General features: G+C 48.1%; 1 protein-coding gene across 2 annotated transcripts in view; it reads right to left on the bottom strand.

Moving 5' to 3' along the window:
• Wscd2 (WSC domain containing 2) overlaps window positions 1-21928 on the bottom strand; it is a gene marked incomplete in the record, with an annotated part of 116235 nt that overhangs the window by 30173 nt on the left and 64134 nt on the right. For both annotated transcript variants that reach the window (XM_013520455.1, XM_013520454.1), the window contains 2 exon segments: window positions 7371-7555; window positions 11609-11723. In XM_013520455.1, the coding sequence (XP_013375909.1) occupies window positions 7371-7555; window positions 11609-11723 (300 nt within the window).

The raw sequence follows: 21928 nt of genomic DNA, 5'->3' as shown, positions 1-21928 counted from the left end.
CCTGTCTTTGCCTACTGTCCTTAGACTGAGAGGGGAGAAGCATCCCCATCTGGCATTCCTCCAGGTGATTTCTTCCAGCCTGCATGAACACCAGGATGTCAGATTGCAAGGCTGGGAAGAGAAAGGAGGACTTTGTAGGCTAAATTCTGCTGAGATCAGGCCCTGCTAGCATGTAAGCCACTGCTAATAAGTCCTTGAATCTCCCTGCTTAGAGGGATGGCTAAACTGAATGCCCTAAATATCAAATTAGGTGAGGTTTTCCTAGGCTTTACAGGGCCCTAGACAATCAGAAGCTACTTCTGTGTGTCTGTCTTTGGTCAAGCTGTGTGCAGGAGGTGCAGGTGGGGAGGTAATAGTTTTTGGAACAGTTAATCTCTTGGATGGAGGATCTTTCTGCAGTCAGCCTTTGGGGGAAATGGATCAGCGAGGTCTTCCTTTGTCTTGCAAAGGTGACTTCCTTTGTCAGTTTCCTTCTAATCCAGCAAAGGAATGGTTTAGCTTGACTCCCAGGAACCCAAGGAGCCCTTTGGAGGTCATTTCTCTTTGCAGGTGGCCTTCACAATCTACATCTTGAAAATACAAATGGTGACCAAATCAAAAGATCCTTCCCCTTCCTCCCCCCCTCCATCTGTGATATGGGTCACCTGGTTCTCCCCTTTGATGGCAAGAAGCTCTCTCTTCTCTACTTCTTTTTCTTGCAGTGTTGAGGATGGAACCCAAAGTCTTCATGTTGAACCACATCCCTGCCCTTTTTTAACTTTTGAGACAGAATCTTGCTATGCTGCCAAGTTGTCCAGGCTGCGTTCAAACTTGTGATCCTCCTGCCTTGGCCTCTCAGAGTGCTGGGATGACAGGCGTGCCTCAGGATTACAGGCACATGCCACCATGCCCAACTGCTCTCTCATCCCTTACATTTGAAGATGATTTTGGCTTTTCTTCCTCAGTTGCCCTGGCTGGGCTCAAACTTGAGATCCTCCTCCTCCTGCTTCCCAAGGGCTGGGATCATAAGCACGCGCCACCATGCTCAGCATACATTTGAAAATGCAAGTGACGTGGCCGATGGATTCTCAGCCTTCCTGACTATCTCCCATGGAATAAAGTTTGAATTTTCACAGCAGCTAGAAGTTGTCTTCCTGTTTGCAGAAAGTTCTGGCACCTAGCGGAGAAGACATCAGCTTTAAGTCACACAGACCTGGGTCAGACCGTTACTTAGCCGGGTGCTCTTGGGCAGGTGTTTTCACTCCCCTAAGCCTCAGTTTCCACATTCATGAATGGGGAATCAGCATAGTTACCCTGAATGGCTGGGGTGGAAGTCATGAGATGCATTTATAACACTGAGACCTAAAAAGGGTGTAGCCAGTGTCCCTTCCCATTCTTTTTCCTATCACTTGCCCATGATATGGAAAGGGTGTCTAGACCTTAAGGGGTAGACACTGCTGATGCCCCATATTAATGTGCATGACCCTACATGATAGGCTCATAGTGACCATGACTCTGCACTTGAGGGCCTGTGGAGGACAGGCAGGACCAGCCAGGGCATTAATTTCCCAAGAAGCCATCTTCAGCCGATGATAGGTGAGAATCGGGGAAGAAGTACTGCAGCTTCCTGCTTTTTGGGTGGGACACGGCTGAAGCATGCTCTCCGCCACTTCCCAAAATCCCAAGTGGGGTTAGGCTGCAGCTGTCCTCAGTAGTCACCTCCTCTGTGAAGGACCTTACACTGGATTCCTTTACTTCCCCATCTCGCTTCTCCACTCCCCTAGCGGTGCATCTTGATGTCATCTCCCAGCTCAGCCAAAGCTCATATCCTTGTATCTGGAGAAGCCCAGCTTAACACCTTGGATCTTTGAGCATTTTTTAACTCATGTGGAAAATCCGACATGGGGCTGAAGGCCATTGTCACTCACAGCTCAGAGGAAGAGTACTCCCTTGAGTCACACACTGTGTAGCCCCCGGCAACGTCAGCAACTCTGAGTGGCATCTTCCTAATGCCCAGCCCTTACTAAACAATAGCAACAGTGGTAATAACAACAGCTGTTTACTGTACATCATTAGTTCTAAGCGTGTTACACACCCAGTCCTCACAACAACCTCTGAGGTTGACAATACTATTATCCTGTTTTACAGACAGAGACCCTGAGAGTTAGCAAGATCTGATCCCTTTTCCAAGTTGCACAGTGGGGAGCGGAGTTGGGATTTGACCCCAGTCGTGTTAGGCACCACATCCTAGTTTCCTACCTCACTACTATTCTGCAGGCATTCTGCCCAATTCTGATGTGACAAGGCTCCAGAGCCACGCAAATTTCCCAGAATTCTTCTCCGGGTCCCCCCAGCAGGGGTCTGAGGATTGCAAAAGCCCGTGCCCCACATTCTGACAATGTCAGCTCTTCATTGGCAGGCTAGCTGCGATGGTGCATGACCTCAGCAGCTTGGGCTTTTTACTAACAAGAAGCAAGCAGAGCAACTGTTCATGGACTCTCTTTGCTAGGGGCAGACGAAGAAGAGGCCAGAACCAGCTGCAAGTGCCTCTGAAGTCCTATTATCTCTTTGTTCTGGAGCTTCACAAAAATGAGGTAAATGTCACCAGGCATCAGCTTAGAGGCAAGCGTGGAAGAGTTCTCCTTGGTTTGAAAGAGGCCACTACCCCCTGGGTAATTAGGCCAAGCTCCACTGCATTAAAGATGCGGGTGAGGAAGAATGGCAGTGAGCTGGAAGCTGTTCATGGCTAGCCAGCTACCTATAATCAGAGAGAGAGAGAGAGAGGGTGAATTGTACAAAGAACCTCACTGTCCGAGGAAAATTCAAGCTGGCTATTTTTAGACATCACCAAAGGCTCCTGACAGCTGCTGGAAATTCAGATAACTCAAATTGGGCACTTCTTGGGGGTAAACTGGGGAATCTTCATTAGGAAGAAGTGACATGGCTCTGCACCAGGCACATACCAGGTGCTTTTTAGATTTATCCCACTTGATTGCAGCCACTGTGAAATGTTGGAATCATCCCCATTTTATAGATGAGGCATCTGAGGCTCAGAGAGAATCAGTGGCTTGGCCGGTATCAACACATTGAGTAAGTGAGACAGCAAGGACAGGACTTAGTCTGTCTCATTCCAAAACCCGCACCCCACCCTCACGCAGTGTTTTCCTGCCTTCTTGGATTTTGCTGAGGAAAGAAAAGCAAAGCAATTCTCCCCCTTTATGATGCAGAAGAAACTTTAAAAATCATCTTGTTCCTACACGGAAGAACCTATGAGTTATAAAATTCAGGCATCTCAGCCACATGCTGAAAGGAAGTACAGGCTCAGGGAGGGAAGAACCAGACCTACTCCATCCAAGGAACTGTGACTTTACTGAACTCTCTGAGGCTTCCCTCGGCAGAAGCAGTAGGAATGTCATATTGGTGAGAATAAAACAAAAAGCATTGCACAAAATTCTCCTAACTTTCAGAGACCAAAAAAAAAAAAATTGCCAGGACTAATAACAGTACACAAAATCCACCATGGAAGTTGTAGAGCACAAGTCAAGTGTCTGTTTTTCCAGCACAAGCTTTGAAATACCTTCGCCAAGGCAGATGACAATGGCAAGAGGAAAAACATTCTGAGTCTTTGGAGATGTTCTTCAGTCACGGGGTTTCGGTTTCACTAAAATGCAGTCAGCACCACGGACAGCCACCCAACTCTCCAGAACAACCTAGTTCTCTGCATATTTCTAATGAGCCCTGCAAGACCTTTTCGGGCAAATGGAATTCCTTGCAACAGCCTATGAGGTCATGATGTTTTCAAATAAGCAGCAGGTCTCTTCCTCTGGGAGGAGAACTCTATTTGCTGACACAGTTAGCAAACTGCTGTGAAAAATGAATACAACTACGGAGGAAGTCCATTTCTTGGTTCTTTTGTAACAAGGGCAGAGAATCCACATGCCCGAGAGTCTGTGTCAAGGTAGAATAGCAGGGTGCCTGCAGACATTTGCTTTGCCAACCTGGTAATGCTTTTGCTACTGTAGGACCCGCCCATCACCTCAGAAACACATCAGCTGGCTCCCTGCACCAAGCAGATGCCCAAATCAGTGTAGTGCTTGGGAGTTAATAAGCTTCCTTTGGAGTTTCCCAATCACAAAGAGTTCTGTGCCACTGCACAGGGAAATACCATTAGGAGACAGAGTTAATACCAACTAATGACTCTACAAATGGAATCTGGTTTCCACCATATCTGTTTCCTGGGGTGCTTATACATTTCTCTGTCTGATGTAATATGTACCAGGGACATGGGCATGTGACTTGGAAGGTATCCCTCTGTGTGTGGGGGGTCAAGGGTGCCACGGAGTAGGGAAACAAAGCCAAAGGAGGAACAAAGGACTTAAACTGGAGCTAAGGAGTCCCCACCCCCCAAAAAATAGGAGATGGGGTTCTGAATCCATTTCAAGGATGTACAACGCTGTAGTGAGTGGGCACCCAGATTGCGAGTCAGAAACCTGGGTCCCAGCCCAGGCTCAGTCTGGAAGAGTCACCAAGACATTGGAAGTCGTGCCTGCCAGTCATGTCCTGAAATCACCTTGAAGCTGTTGCATACTCAACCCCATTGCCCATATCTCTCTCCCTTCCCTTGGCGACTTGTCTTGAGTCTGGGTATCCTCTCTTCTCCACCATAAGATCTCATGTATCAAGGCCTTCATCAAATGCTTCCTCTTCTTTTGAGCGTTCCCCCGGGGCTGTTTGAATTAGCCACTTCTGCTCTCTGTGTCTCAGTTCCCACAGGTGTAAAATGGCTACATCACTCAGGAAGATGTTTCCAACATGGCATTCAGCCCATGACCTTGGCTAGTCCTGGATTTTTGCCCGTGGCTGGAATACATGGCTTTCCCATTCATGTGAAATCCTAGAATGAGATTCAGCTCAAATGCTTCTTTTTGGCCTCTGCAGACAGAGCCTCTGTAGTCATTTGTTTATATCTTCTGTGGTTGGCCAGTTCCAGTGGTATTGGGTCTGTTTCCATTAGATGGTAACCTCCCGGAGGACAGAGGCTGTGTTTTATTCCCTACTGAGCCCCTCCACTCTTAGTCCACATGGGAGCTCATCAAGTGCTCTGGTTCAATAAAAGCTGCCCAGGAGTCCCAATTGGACGTGTCACCCTTATCCACCAGCACAGAGGAGGGTAAGCTGGGGGACCAGCAGCATCTCTGCCAGCCTCAGTAGCAGCTCCCAGCAGCCATCCAGCCATCCCACTGCAACACGGGCAAAACACACCTACTGTAAGAGATTTCCATGTGTGTTGAGGCTTATATATTTCAGCTCATTGAACAGTATTTGCTGGTCCATGAAAGTATCATTATACTTATATTGGATGGTCACAACAGCATGTGCATGTGTGCGTATGTACGTTTAGGTGACAGAGAGGGAGACAGAGCGAGGGAGGGAAGAAGGGAGGGAAGGAGAGAGAGAGAGAGAGAGAGGGAGAGGGAGAAAGAGAGAGAGAATGTTTTAAGCCATCTGAACATTAAGCAAAGGGATGTCTGGCTGATGCCATCTACAACCCAAACTTGGTCATCCATCTCTGCCTCAGCCACAGCGTATTTTAGTGGCAGCAGCTTTCCCTCTGAACACCCCTGATTTTGAGGTCATCTCTTCAGAAGGTCAGAGAGTCACCCTTAAAATAACTTGAGTATTGACACAAAGGGGATTGTTTGTGAGGATGATAAGTCTACCGTCAAGTTAAAAACTCATTGCACTAACAGCTAAACTAGAAAGCCACTGTGTAGACACTCTCTAGCCTGGATTTCACACATCACCTCTGCTCTCAGCCTTCAGACATGAACTGAGCTGACCTCGGGGTGGGGGGGTTGATGGTGTGTCCGGTTTTAGAAATTGGCAACTGATTGCACACTCCACCCTATTTATTGCAGAGCAAAGCTTGGGGCTTCAGAAATGCAGGACTGAAAATACTGAACGTGTTATCAAGTAATGAATTTCTATAAATAATGAAATTCACGTAAGAGTGACCTTTCTCTGCACACAGGTGTTAACTTTCTGCAAACTGACCTATGTGGACAGAACTATGTTTTAGGCAAGAGTAACTGGAATTTAGGCTCATTCAAAGTATGGAATCGTAGGGCTGGGGATTTAGCTCAGTGGCAAAAGCACCTGCCTGGCAAGCACAAGGTCGTGAGTTCGGTTCCTGGTACCGGAGAAAAACCAAAAAAAAAAACAAAACAAAAACAAAAACAAAGTATGGAATCGTCTCTTTAGAAAAGCAGAATCTCATGGACTTGTTGAACCAGACTACATTCCAACAAGACTCCCTGAGGGAATGTCAGGCACATACACACTGGGGAAGCACTGGCCAAAGGGTGAGAGGAGTCTGTGTCGTGATGTCTGTCCCTTCCTCTGCACTGACTGCACTGGTTGGGGGTGGGGTAATCTCCAGAGAGCCCAGGCCTCCAACCCTCATCTAGTCCGCCGGTTCCTCTCATAGGTCTGAAGGTCACCTGGAATCACACCGGGTGACAGCCAAGAGATCCTCTTCTGAGGATGGTAGCGCAAGTCAGCAAGGGTGTTGTCAGTGCATAGAATTAGACTATGTGTTCTGTGGCAAATACACTTAAATTCATTAAGCCTCAATCTCCTGACTGTAAATGGGGATGATTAACAATGGCAATCACTTGAAAAGAGGTGAGGAAGGTGAGTGAAATTTATCCATCCATCCAACTATCTACCAATCTATGCCATGCTGGGGAAGGAACCCAGGGCTTTCTTCATGCTAGGCTACTGCTCTACCACTGAGCTGTGCCCTAGGCCTCTGGGAAGGGGACAATAATGGGACAATGATCCCTGTCCTTTCCTTGTACCTCTTCCTTTCCTGGACTGGAAACCAGAGAGCTTTTATAAGACTCAAACCAAAAACACCCACATTCCCTGATGAATTGTCCCTGAGACTCAGTTTCCCCATCTGTAAAATGGGAACAGGTAAATGCTAGTGCCTGTTTTGAGGGTCATTGTGAAGATTAGATAGTGGTCTATAGGAGATGCTCAGAAAAGGACAAGAGGTTTGTGTTGTCACTGTCATAGCTGTCATTGTCATCATTGTTGTCATTAGAGACAGTCTGCTCTGGAGAAAAACAGGAAGAAGGACAGGCACAGTTCAGGATCCAGCTCAGCTTTAGAAACAAGCAGATGGGTCAGGAAGTGGGGTCCAGCAGGTGCAGGAGGCAGGCGGGAGCAGGGCAGCAGGATGTGGAAGTTGCTGGGGCAGAGGCTGGCCTCGGAGGGAAGGCTGGGGTGGGACAGTGGGGGCTTGGAGGGACAGCGGCCAGGGAAGGTGCAGGGCAGAGATTTGGGGCTGAGAGCCAATGGGGCTGGGGCAGGGCCAACTCACGTACACCTGCGGGCTGACTCCTGGGCCAGCTGCAGCCGGTAGACCGACAGGCGGTTGGCCCCGCCGCACACACTGCCGCGCTCGCCCTTGCACTCCATGTCGCATTCGGCCTCGCTCACGTTGGCTGCCTGGATCTTGTGGCCACAGTAGCACTCCGCACCGAACTCCAGCCCGGCGTGCAGGTAACCCCTGCGGGAGGCTGCTGTCAGGCAAGGCAGGCACCACCATGGAGCCCAGGGCGACAGGAAGACTCACGGAGGAGAGCACAGGGACGCGGGCAACAGACAAGGGACCCACCCTGTGTGGAGACCGGCTGGATAGGGCCTTCAGGAGACAGGGACACCTAAGGGGCTGGGACTCTGGGCTGGGAGGAGGAGACCTGAGAGGAGGCGGGAGGCTGAGGAGTTAGGAAGCCCTAGAGGGAGGCCCCAGGAACAGGGAGAAACAGGGTGGGGGGACCAGAACACCCCAGGGACCACCCACCTGCCCTCACCTCTGCCTGATGGGTTACACACCCTGCACACACCTACCCACATAGGTACACCATGCCCACATCACACCCGCCTGCACCTGCCCCACCATACGGTGCAACACGCACGCACGCACGCACGCACGCACGCACGCATGCGCTCCAGATCCTGTGGTTCCCCATCCCACCCTGCCCCCTGGCTCCTCCCTGTAGGAGAAAGGAGACATTCATATCTGCAGAGTCCACTCCCTTTATTCCTGAAACGTCTCCCAGGAATGGTGCCCAAGGCTTTTGGAGTGTATGGGGCAGGGAGAAGAGGCAGGAACTCTCCTGGTCCTTTGGAGGATGGCAAACTGAGCTCACTCACATGTGCAGCCAAGAAAGAAATTCCTTCCCCTAAAACAAAAAAAGTCCAGACACTGCAAGGTTTTCAGCTGTTCTATTCACAGTCACAGAATCCTTTCCTAAAAAGGCTCTCAGTGGATACTCAGTCTGTAAACAAATGAAGAGCACTGCTTGCTCTGGCGGGGGGGTGGGGGGGGCGTGGTGGAGGAAGAGGATATGCAAACCCTGCATAGTTTCTTCATCCGCTGTGGCCTCTGCGACATTCTCCAGAGGGCTCTTCGGGGATCAGCCTGCAAACCAGGGGTCCCATGAGGAGCCCCCAGTGGGGACTGTCAGCTCACATCTTACTCTTGGTCACAGTATTCTGGATGGAGGGACTGACCCACTCAGACTCGTGTCTCTACATGCCAAGGCGACACGGGGTGGCAGGTGACACGGCTCCACCTACCTGCTCCCCCCGGAAAATGTAGCCAGAGCAGCTTAAATCATCGGAGCACCATCTTGTCCGACTCCCAGCAAAATCTGGGGCTCAGCCGGGCTCCTCAGCCTACCTGCCTCAGTCTTTCTCTTTCACCCCTGGTTCTCGGAGGTGGAGAACAGAGACAGGGAAACCCATGCAGGACAGGGCTTGACATTTTCCGGACCAGGAAAGGAGCAAGGGTGCCAGGAGACCTCCTGGATCAGGGGGATGGTACTTCTAAAATGTCTTCACCAATTCCTTCACACTCCTTCCCGTAAGGAGTGGAGTTTACATCACTTCCCCACTTTGAGCTTGGGCTGATGAATAGCAGACAGTAGAAGAAAGGTGCCGTAGTTCAGATCTTGTGTGCCTCTCAAAGGCCCATGTTGGGGGCTTGGTCCTTGGATTGTTGCTATCTGGAGGTGGTAGAACCTTTAAAACATGGGACCTACAGGGCCATCCTTGGGAAAATGGACGTGTGACCTCAAAGGGCCTGGAGGTCCCCTTTCTCTTCCTTTCTTTTGTTCCTTGGCCAAGAGGTAAGGAGTTTTGCATAACCATGTGCTCCCACTATGATGTACTGCCTCATCACAGGCCCAAACAATGGGGAAAATCCATCATGGAACCTCTGAACTTGTGAGCCAGGTGAACCTGTGCTCCGTATAAATTAATTACGTTGGGTATTTTGTTATGGAAAGCTGACTAACACAGATAGTTACTGAGGTGCTATGGTTTGGATAGGCTTTGATAGCTCCCCATGGGACCACATGCTAAAAGCTTGGTCTCAGGGGGGTGGTGTTGGGAGGTGATGAAGCCATTAAGAAGTGAGCCTTGTAGAAGGTCCTTGGGTCCTTGGGGGACATGGCATTGCAAGGGATTAAGGGATACTTCACGCAACCCTGGGAGGGCCCTGCAAGAGGACTGTTGTAAAAGGAGCAGGCCTACACCCTCCCTCTCTCTGATTCCTGCTTCAAGATATGATGTTTCCTTCCACACATCCTGCTGTGAATACCTATAAAACACCTGTTCGTTCTTCAAAACCCAGCTCAGACTCTCACTTTTGTAATTTGTCCTGAACCTTCCATGTGGAGCCCCGTATTCGCCCACATTCATGACTCCTTGCTCTTGCACGGCATTTCCTGTTCCATGAACCCATCAAGCTTAATGTCTCCATTCCCCTATGTCCTCATCTGTGGAATGTGGTTTATACTAGTCCTGCCTCACAGGGGTCTTATGAGATTAAAGAATTAATATTTGCAAAGTGCTTAGAACAGAGCCTGCACACAGCAAGTGCTGCCTAAGTGTAAGCTGTTACTGTTCTCTTGCCCCAGCGTGTTCATGCCTCTGTTTCCTGACTACATAGAAGCCCTGAGGGAAGGGCTGCAGCTGCCTCATCCTTTCATCTGGCACACTTGGGCAGCCAACAAGAACTTCCTCAACTGCGTGCAATTGCTTGAGTAGCTCTAATCCTTCCTTCCTTCTTTCTTTCTTTTTCAGTACTGGGAATTGGATCTAGGGCCTTTGCACTGAGCTACATCCCCAACTCCTTTTTTTCCTTTTTTAATTTTGAGACAGGATCTTGTTAAGTTGCTAAATTGTCCAGGCAGGCTTGAACTTGCCACCCCATGTCTCGGTCTCCAAGAGTGCTGGACTATAAGCATCTGCCACCATGCCTGGCTTCCAACACCGCTTTGCCATCACCTCTGAGAAGTCTTTTCTAACACCCAGCAGGTGAGACCTTGTCTGCTTTTCCAACTCTGCAAGAATCCCATATCAACTCTTATCTCCCCAGGGTCCTTCCTGACCACATGTCTGCCTCCCCTTTCAGACTGTAAGGTCCAGGAGGGGAGGTGCTCTGTGGAATCCATCTCTGTCACCCCGTAATTTGGCAAATCAATTAACAAATCTACATCATCAAGGACTGTGGTCCTTCCCCAGTGAGAGGGGGTCCTGGGCTCAGCACCTCAGCAGTGGGCTCCCCAGGCAGCTGATCATATTTCTTAATCAGAGATGGCAGGAAGAGTCCCTGAGTGGTCACTCGCTTGCCCATTTCCACACCAGCCATGCAGCTGAGGTCAGCAGAGCTTGTTACCACCAGAGCCAGCTGGCTGAAGTCCATAAGCGAGCAGATGAGAGGCCTCCTCAAGAGCTGCCATAGGTCAAAGGACCGCGGAGGCAAATACAGGAAGTTGGTTCAGCCTCACAGCACCCCAGGGACTCTGTTCACCGACCTTTGGGGACTCATCCACTCTTGAAGGGTCAACTCCACCCCCTTGCACCAGTGCATGATCTCATCAAAACCACATCTTCTTAGATCGGAAACCCTGTCTGCGTAAATGAGCGTTTCTACTATTGGATACCCTGACACCCACACCCGTTTCTCCCTTCACACAGACACCTGAGAAGCCTCCTGTTTACACTTGCTCCTGCAGGCACATGCGCACTCAGTCATGCCTTGGCAAACTGTGTGCAGTTCCTCATAACCTTGTACATTGGCAGTGCAGTGTTGCACATTCAGCAATGCAGTCAGCTACCTGCACACGCGAGCACAATTCTGTACCCTCACACACATATTCACAGAGACTCCTTCACACATCACCACAGTTATTGGAAGATCATCAAGTATTGGTGTTAAGCTCACAAACATGGCCCACCTTCCCTACACACTGTGTACCACAAACTCACTCCCAGGCACAAGTGTGTGCATGCGTGCACACACACACATAGACACGCAAATCTCACATAGTTACACTATCACAAACTCTCCCAGGCAAATTCTTAATCTTGCTCACTCACATTTGCACATGTGCAAATTTGTACACACACTTGCACACCCTGGTATCACCATCTCCTCATGGTCAGGGTTCACCCTCTGATACACCCTCCCACGGTGAGACAAAGAACATCACAGCGGGAGCCTGAGGAGGAAGGGGTGGGATGGACCAGTCTGGGGATATCAGGGCCCTACCTTTCCGCACAGTTGTCTTGGCAACGGAAGATGGTCATCTTTTTGTAGTCAAAAAAGGACACACCTCTCAGGGCCCGACTCTGGGTGTCATCCAGGTAGCAGCCGATGTACTTGGCTTTGGGGAAAGCAGAAAAGTCAGATGCGGCTGGGGACAAAGCTGACAGGGTTACGGGAGGAAGCCTCAGTGTGCTCTGCCAGTGGCCTTGTTGAGCTTTTGGTACCAATTTCTTCCTCTGGGCAGAAATAGGGGACTAAAGGTTACAGGCATTGGCAGAGGCTGTTCCAACAGCTGTGCAGTGCTGTGGCCACAGGCCCTCGGGACCGACCAGGAGTAAGAGGGACCCTCCTGTGGACAGGGATCCAACCAACCACTCGGGGTCTCCTGGTGAACTGGGTACCCAGGAACCCAAGCTATTGGGTTTCCAATTATTTTTCAAAAATTGAATCATAAAGCATACATTTAGTTTTCTTAAAGTACTTCATGGTAAATATACAAGATAACTCTTTACAGTTTATATAAAGTCTTTTCCCACTTATTCTTAAAACCCTTCTTATTATTATCTGGCTATACACTTTGGTAAGTGTGTTACACACATTGTCTTACTGAATCCTTACAGTGACTCCATGAGAATATTCCCCTTCTCTCCAGAAGGGGAAACTAAGACCCAGAGAGGTTAAGTCACTTGCTCAAGGTTCATAGCTTGTACCTGTGAAGGCAAAACTAGACCCAAGCAATCTGGCTCCAGTGCACATGTTCTAAGCTGCTTGTTTCTTAAACCAGGAGACCTTTGCAAAGCTCCATGTGAAGCAAGAACTCTGGCATTTTCATGCTTTGTATTCAGAGGGCTAGAAAGGGGAAGTGGCCTGCCCGAGACCCGCAGCTAATTGGTAGCCAAGTAGATTTAAATCCAGGTTTCTAGGAGCTCACATCAGCTCTTCCCACTACTCCACTGGAAGCAATGGCAGGTTGGAGGTGGATCCAGTCAGCTCTTGGAATTAAATGGTCCTCACAGAGACCGACGGACGAAAATACTAACTGCCCCTGGTCACCTGACCTGGCTAGACTGATGGCCATTTCCTGTAGTAGGGAACAGGGTCCAGCAGAGGGTGCAGGCTCAACCCCAAAACACTGTGCCTCTTGGCACTGCCCTGCTAAGGATGGCACTCACCTGCCCTGCTGGATACTGGTCTTGACTTGGCTACCTTAGGTTTCTTTCAAAAGACTGCAATGCTCTCCTCCATTTAGAACTGTCCATCTTAGGTATGGTAGACATTGTGAAATGATAGGAAAATGCTCAAGGGTAAAGGGCAACTGGGATGTGAGAAAAGAGAAGGGAAACAAGGAGAAATTTTGTATGTATGTATATATAGGATAGTTAACATAGTTGTTCTACTGTCTTCTATTTCTTTGCCGAAAGAAACTGTTAATGAGTCCTTGGTTGATCAATATTGCATGTCTGTATTTGTTTCCATGAGAAACCACTTTGAAGATATCAATATGTAATAGAACAAGCATTGTTAATTTCCTACCACTTTGTTTGTAACTCTGTATTGTCTGTACTGTTCTTTTGCTATTTTGTAAAAGGTTGTCTTTCTGTTAATGTTTTGCTCCATTTATTTTTTAAAATAAAAAAAAGAGCTGTCTATCTTTAAAGGAAACATGGCACCCCTGGAGCAGGCACATCTGACAGTGATAGCTCTGTAGGGCCAGCGACTTGTCTTTGTGCTTGCTCTACAACACGTGGTCCATCTATTCCAGATGGGGTCACAGCCCCTTGACTCCAGTGGGTGCTGCTCCACCTGAGGTAAGCTGGGAGAGAGAGCTTCCTGGGTCTGTCGGAGAGGGCTTCACACTCGCGTTAGCTCAGGCTCTCACTAAAGGACTGAGAGTCTAAGGCACATGGTGGGAAGGATAGGAGGAGAACGGGATGGGAGAAAGGGAAGAAGGGAGGGAGGGAGAGTAGAGCAGGGAGGAAAAGACAGAGAGGAGAGAGGTTGGTTTATTTTGCCAGCCTGAGATCTTTGCCATCAGATTGCATGAGAGAAAGAGAGAGAACAAAACTATCATGTGTTGGGCATCTACCACATGCTGGTTTACTATAGGCCATGTCCCTTTTTTGTTTTGTTTGTTAGTAGTCCTGGAGATTAGGCCCTGTGCATGCTAAGCAAGTGCTCTAACACTGCCCACATGCCCAGATGTATTCCATTAAACATTTTTAGTATTCACCAGCTTCTTATGAACTCATTTTACAGATGAGGAAACTGATTGTTACGACTTTTCCAACTGTCAGCCTAGAAGTGAATCTTTATTTTTTGGTACTGGGAATTGAACGCAGGACCTTGCACTTGCCGGGCAGGTGCTGTGCCACTTTGGTATATCCCCAGCCCTTGGAAGTGAATCTTATTTTGAGCCTGTGGTGTATGCTTTGATCGATAACTATCATGTTATTTCTGTGTTCTCTTCTCTAAATGAAATGGGAAGCCATGTAATTTTCCCAGGTTCCTAGGGCTCACAAGTGTCTCACTTCAAGTGTAAGCCCAGGTCTGTTGTCCAATCACTTCAAACTTGGAGAGTTTTTCTCCCTGTAGGCTCACACGTTTCAAGATCATAAGGAGCTACTGCAAGACCTGAAAGGAGGGATGCTCCTACCCCTGTCACACTGGCCCTGGAGCTGGATGCAATATGATTTTGGGTGGTCTCACCTTAGGGTGAGGGTAGGTACATTTGGCGACCTGTAGAACAGTGATCCCATGAGGTAAGATTTTCACTATGTAGTTGATGGGAACGAACATACGTCTGAGAGACTGTAGTGGTACCTATTTGTGCCTCCAAAGTATCCCCCTCCCTGTTGTTCTACTAGCATTTCTTACCTGCCTGACCACTGGGATACACTGACTTTGGCGGGGAGGGTCAATCACAGTATGCATGCCACCAGCCAGAGCACTTGCTCCAGGGAAGGACACAAGGCCCACTAAGTGGGCTTTTATGGATAAAGCAGGGGAAAGACATCTGCCTCTGCTGACCGACGATGCTGGCATTCAATAAGGTCAGACCTACCAGCAGCCACAATCCCTGGCCCTAACATCACTCTGTGTAGGAGGACAGCAAGCTAAGGCAGAGACGAGCAGAGATGGGGTGTGGAGAGAATGCAATAGATTTTCCTTTTCAGCTTAAGCCAGCTCAAGTTGGTTTCTGTGTCCCTTGCCACCAGGCAGGCACTGACCAGTATGCTGACACTCAAGCGAAGCCACATGCTGGGGTCCACCCAAGAGTGAGGGTCTGAGACCAAGCCCATGCCCAGGCCTGTGTATTCCAAAGCCATTGCTTTCCATGTACTATACTAAGCTGTGGCTCAGAAGATGGTGTCTCCACCTTCTACAGACTCACCCTCGGCAGCAGAGCCAGGATTTAATGATACATCCATCTTCCCCAGTGCCTGAGATTTAAATGCTGCACTACTTCCATCCTCACCCTCCACTGGCCTGAGGTGTCCCATGCAACAGGTGTCCAGAGACTTGTTGAATGAACCAGTGACCCTGTGTTTCCTTATCTTCTGACGGGGACATAGGAACATACACGGTCCTTCACTAATGCTTTGAGGAATATGGACATGTAAAACATCACAGCGTGATGAATGAGCTGAGCTCTGTGGGTCAGAATACAAATACTGAACGTGTTTCCTACCTGTCTCAGGAAAGCCCTTGTGACTCTTCCCTGCTGGCCTTTAGTGCAGGCTGCGACCCATGAGCATCATCCCTGTCCTAGGGGTTTCAGCATCCTGCTGAGCTCATCAGTGTGGTTATAGCCAGTCCCCTAACACCCTCTTCTGCCCTTTCCCAGGGATCCGTCTCCAAATCCTGCTGCAGTGGCAGAATGTCTCGGAGACAGGGAGGTCAGCTATGTAAAGCAGGGACAGAATCACAGGCCACTTGAGGGCGGATTAATAGCCAAGATCACACAATCTATCAGCTTGTCTCCACAGCGACCCAGAGACTGCTGAAATAGCAAAGTTGCCTGGGCTGAGCTATTTATCTGAAGCCCAGGAACCAACATCCAAAGCACCCTCCTGGTGGTGTGGGTTTTTCTCCTTTTCCCTTTATTTTTTTGTTTTGCTCCAATTAATCTTTTCATGAAGTTTTGCTGTCTCTGATAGAGGCAATTTGTTAAAAAGGCAGCTAAACACAAACTAATTTGTATGCCTCTGACTTCTTGTTTGTGACTAGATTCACAGCGAGGCATCTCTTTTATACTGGAGGAAGCCACCAGATTGGGGCTCAAATTCTGAGTGTGATGTTGTAGTGGTCTCAAAATAAGACTCATTTTTTTCCCTTTCTTCTCAGGACTGGAGATTGAATCCAGAGCCTTTGCACTGAGCTACACCCCAACCCTTTTTTATGTTTTATTTTGAAACAGGCCAGGTTCACTGGCTGGGTTCGACCTTGTGCTCCTCCTGACTCAGTCTCCCAGAGTGCTGGGATTACAAGCACATGCCACCATGCCTGGTTTATTCAAACTCTAGGAAATACAATTTTCCCACCTGAGAGGTGGAAACAAAAATTTGACTGGAGGTGTTGTAAGTTGAATTGTCCTGCCCCTATCCCAGGAAAAGATATGCTGAAGTCCTAACCTCCACAATTTCAGAGTGTTGCCTTGTTTGAAATAGGGTCGCTGTACATGTAACTAAGTCATAAGGCCAAACTGGAGCAGAGTGGGCCCCAACCCCGTATGACTGGTGGCCTTGTAAGAAGACGGCCACATGCTGAGACAGAAGCACAAGAAGACAGCGTTGCAAAGAAGGAAGCAGGGACTGGAGCAGGGCAGCTGCAAGCCAAAGTTTGCTGGTGACACTAAATACCAGGAGGCCGGCACTGGACAGATTCCCCTCTAGCGCCCTCTACAGAGCACAGCCCTACCTATCAATGCCTTGATTTCGGAATTCCAGCCCTGCCAAGTGTGAGAGGAGAAATCTCTGTGTTTCAGGTTCCCTCCAGCAATTATAGAAAACACATATAAGGCTATTGTGAAGACTGCCATGAAGTGAAATGTAGCTAGGCACTGAACCAAATCAGGTCCTGGTACAGACTTGAAACTCAAGAAATAGTTATTCTACAGTGGGTGATTTCCCATCATCCTGGAAGGCGTCCCTCAAGATGACTGCCAGTGTTGTCTGGGTTTCCTCAGGCAGGGGGTGGCACTTCTGCCCATACGCAGGCGTCCCTGGGGCAGAGGGACACACCACTCACTCTGTTCCGGCAGGCTGAGCTTCACGATGTGCTCCCTAGGAAGCCAGCTGGGCACGACGCACCGATGGGTCTCTCCCTGGGTGTCCCAGAAGTATCTCCCATCAGAACTCTTTTCTCAATGACTTTCCCAGGACTGTCCTCTATTTTTTTTCAAACTAGATATAATTTTGATTCATTGTAGGACATTTTAATACAACAAAACGGGGCTATAATGGGGAAAGCAGGAAACGCTATATACAGAATATATGCCCCACACAGAGAAGGGCAGGCAGGTAATATCCCAGGGACATGGCCATGCCTGTGGGTGGATGGCAGGGGTTTTGCCCCATCTTATTTCCATCGCTCTCTCTTTAATATAATCTGTTCTTTTCTATGCTGTGCACATATGACTTTGCTCATTAGGAAAAGCAGATACTTTGAAAATACAACTTATCCTTTTGCCTACTTATCCCCACCCCACCCCCGGGGCTGTGGATCATCCTCTGAGGGGAAACTGGGCTTGAGTCAGGCCCGAGTCTCCACTTTGCAGTGCAGAGCTGGACACAGAGTAAGTGGGTGACAGATACGGAATGAACGAATGACTACATGAACGAAAGGAAGGAGGGAGTGTATATTTCTTTTAAAAAGAGACTCCATCGCCCAGGGGTGAAGCGTAAGAGCTCTCCAATCTCACACAGAGCTGGGCTGGAGTCTTCTCTGCCTCCAAGCTGTGTGACACTGGGCAAGTACTTTAACCTCTCTGAGACTTCATTTCTTCACTTATGAAACGAGGCTCAGTAATTCCTACTTGTGGGGCTGAACAGAGGGTGGGGCATGCAGTCCCGGATGCCCCTATTACAGCAAATCTCTAACACCCTGCAACCACTGCATCTTCAGCTGGGGAAATGGGGACTGGGTGCCTTGCCGTCCCCTCCAAGACTGCAGACTAAACTTTCCCATCCCCCTCACGCCCAGCCCAAGGCCCTCGGAATCCAAGGGAAATGGGAGCAGCACAGGTTTTGAAATCAAACTGGGTTTGGTTCCTGGCTCTGCCCCAGGCAAGTTGTGTGACTTTAGGTAAATCGTGTTATTTCAATGCATTCCTGTTTTCTCCTGTGAAATTAGAGTATTAATAGTATACCTGGCAGTCCTCAGACAAAGAACTAATATCTAGAATATATAAAGAATTCAAAAAATCAGACCCCCCAAATTTAAAGATCCAATCTAAAAGTGGGCATTCAAAATGAGCAGGCACTTCTCAAGTGAAGATGCAGAAATGAAAAATAAATATATGAAAAAATGTTCAACATCAGTGGTCATTGGAGATGCAAATGGAAGACAATGCTGAGATTCCATCTCACTCCAGAAAGAATGGCTGTCATCAAGAAGTCAGTCAATAACAAATGCTCATGGAGCTGTGGGGAAAAAGGAACCCTTTGCCACTTTTAGTGGGAGTGTAGATTGGGCAACCACTGTGGAAATCAGTGTGGAGATTTCTCAAAAAACTGAAGTGAAAGGTCTCATTTGACCCAGCTATTCCCCTTCTGGGTATCTTCCCCAAGAATTAAAAACGTCATGCCGCAGTGATATATGTGCACTCATGTTTATAGCAACATAATTTGTAATAGCTAAATCTTGGAAACAGCCCAAATGCCCATCAACCAATGAATGGATAAAGACGATGTGGTTTTTTACACAGTGGAGTACTACTCTGCCATAAAGAAGAATAAACTTGAGACATTTCTAGCTAAGTAGATGCCCCATGAGACTATACTCCTAAATGAAATAAATGGGGCACACATGTTGAAGAACCACATGGTTTTTCTGGTATGAGAAACCCAAAGTGTAAATATGGACCAAAATGTATAATAGATATTGTGAAATAGGAAGAAAATGTTCAAATGGGAAGGGGAACTAGGGAGGGGGTAGGGGTAAAAGGAGGAAGGGAAAAGGGAAAAAAGAGGGTAGGAGGAAAAATGTAGAAACAACGCTTTTGTAAATAAGGAGGGGGAGGGAGGTTGAAGGGAGGGGAAGGGAATGGGGGAGAAAGGAGAATCAAGACAAATTCCGTGTGATGAACGTTATCATTGTGTACATCTAAAATGTATCAATACAGTTAATTTTAAAAATAGTATAGCTAGCTTAGTGCACGCCAGGGCCTGAGTAAGCACGGCACACTGAGGAGGTGTGGCTTGCTCCCCAGCATGGACAGGTGCAGCAGATTTGAGGAAACTCAAACCAGCTGGGTTCCCCAGCTGGAGAGCCCTGAGTAAATTGCTTAACCTCTCTGTGCTTCAGTTTCCTCCCTGTTATATGGAGTTACCATCGGTTTACCTTATTAGATTTCTATGAAGATTCCAGAAAGTAATAGATTCACAGTGCTCAGAATAGTGTCTGCCACTATTTATCTGTCCACACTCAATTTATCTGAGCATCACAGCGGCCATCTGATGTTAAATACTTTTTATGCCTAAGAGAAGACTGAATCTCAGAGAGGAAAGCCCTGCCCCAGGCTGCACAGCCAGCAAGTTGCAGAACTGGGACTCATTCTTGATTTGGCTTCTCAAAGCTCAGGCTCTTACAAGGATGGGTGGGGTGGCTGGCACATTTGTAGGTGCTAGTTGCACCAGGGAATTCAGACTTCCTACCCAGCACCAGCCTAGCCTGGATGCAGCTCCTTCCCCACCTCCTCCTGGCCTGTGATGGGCTCTGAATTTTCTACAGCTTACGTCCTGCATCACCACGTCCAGCAGAGCCCTCGTAGGCTTTGGAGAAAACCAAATGTATTTAGCATCAAGTCAGAGAAGTGTCTCATTTTTCTTAGTGTTAATCTACTATGTTGTCTTTCCTCGCTGAACTTTGAATGAGTTCACTGAGGACAGGCTGGATTTGTGTCTTCTTAATAACACTGCCTGATTCCAAAGCCTGCTTAAGGAGAGCCCTGAGTCAGGGCTACTTTACTATGTTCTCTTTCTTTTCACTTTGCATTTCATAAAATATAATTGCTGGTCTGAGAGTGAGGAGGATTAGAATGATATAGAGGAAGTGTCACAAGCTTTGGAATTAAACAGACCTTGTTTTAAACCTGTTTTCCCACTATCTACTTGGATAATTCGAGGTAAGTGAATTATCTCTGAGTTTCAGTTTTACTGCCTGTGAAATGGGATAACAATAGTCTCTAACCATTGAAGCAATGAAACACATAACATGGCATAGTCCATGATGACCATTCTATAGCCGTTAACTAATAATAATGATGATGATGATGACGATGACAGCAACTCTAACGTGATCCATAATGAAATAGAAGATGTGATAAGTACTTTACATATATCATTTCATGAAGATGATATGTGAAAAGCAATGGGAATAGTGGCTGCCAGGAAGTAGGTGCTCAAGAAATGGTAATATTGTCATTGGCAGTAATAGCTGCAGAGCAGTCTCCCTTGGCATCTATGGAGGATGGGTTCCAAGACCCCTATGGAAACCAAAATCCATGGATGTTTGTGACCCTAACATACAATGGTGTAGCATTTGCATGTAATCTACACACATCTTTGGGACTATTTACATCACTTCCAGCTTGGTTATAGGACCTAATACAGTGTCAGGGCTGTGGGAATGGTTGTTACACTATATTGTTTAGGAATAATGAAAAGAAAGAGTCTGTATAATGCTCGGTACAACTTTTCTCCCAAATATTTTCTATCCATGGTGGGTTGAATTTGAGGATGTACAACAGATATGGAAGGCTGACCGTATTTAATTCTTACAACAAACAGGAGATGTTACTATTTTGTGTGAATCAGTTTCATATTCTGTGGAGAATCTAGCCAAGCACAGGCCATTACCATTCATTTAAGAACCATGACAGGGAGCACAGAGGAGGAGCCCTTGATCAGGGCCGGAAGGGGGTGTGGCAATTTCATGGAGGTGAGCAAAGCTGAGGTTGGAGGGAGCGTAGAGCTCTCTGCTGAGAAACAGCGGAAGGCAGTCATTCATTCATTTATTCATCCAATCTCTCGTCCATTCAGCAAGTAGATATGAATACCGTCTGTGCACCGGGCGCTGTCCCTGGTGCTGACGGGACCGGGCTGACCAGCACAGGCAACAACCCTGCCCTTCTGCAGCTGATAGTAGGGGGCTGGGGATTTAGTTCAGTGGCAAAGCGCCTGCCTGGCAAGCGCAAGGTCGTGAGTTCGGTTCCCGGTACCGGAGAAAAAAAACCATGAAGCTGACAGTATTGAAGTGGAGGTATAGAATCAACTGAGAAGCAGACAGACACAAGATGCTTGCATATGGTGATAGGTGTGTCACTAAAATAAAGCTGGGAGTGTGGCATGACCAGGTCTTTTCAGTTAAGACCCTCTGGGAAGCACCTGCAGGAAGTGAGGATTTGGCTAAAGACTCAGTGGAAAGGAAAGGGCAGCCATGCAAAGATCAGGAGAAGAGCATCCCAGGTAGAAGGGACTGCGTGTGCACAGCTCCATATACAACGGACTTGGTGTGTTTAATGAAGAACAAAAAAGACAGTGGGCCGAGTATGGTGAGGGATGGGGAATGTCATGAGGTTGGAAAGGTGGCCACAGAGAGGAGTCTAAGCAGGACAAGCGGCATATCTTAAGTTGCAGGCCTGTGAAACTTTGAGACTTCCACAGGACCAGCTAGAGCTTGGAGTGGCCAGGGTGAGACGGAGCTTGGTGAATGGAGGTAAATAGAAAGAAGCCATCATGGCTTCCGCATCAGGGTGGGGCCTCGCTCTTCACCTGCACTCAGGACAGGCTCCTTCCCAGGTCAGCCCACTCCACCTGCTGAGCATCCCTAGGAACTCCAGGCCAGGGTAGATGCTTTCATGACTGTTGTCTCATTAATTCTCATGACTGCCTGGAAGGAGCAACTATTGTCCTCATTTGATAGACGTCAAAACTCAGGCACAGAAGGTGAAGCCATGTGCTTGGAGCACACGGCTGGCTGCAGGTGGGGTTGTAATAGCAATCCAAGTCCCCCAATGTGTTCTGCCTCTTTCACCCACCCCTGCACCTCCCTACAAACACTGCGGTCTTGATGAGGAAGAAATCTAGGAAATTCCCAAGGGAG

Source organism: Chinchilla lanigera, unplaced genomic scaffold, assembly GCF_000276665.1.
Source record: "Chinchilla lanigera isolate Chin_1 unplaced genomic scaffold, ChiLan1.0 scaffold00054, whole genome shotgun sequence".
Classification (NCBI taxonomy): domain Eukaryota; kingdom Metazoa; phylum Chordata; class Mammalia; order Rodentia; family Chinchillidae; genus Chinchilla; species Chinchilla lanigera.
Note: the sequence above shows the minus strand (reverse complement) of the source record. Positions and strands in the feature narration are given on the sequence as shown.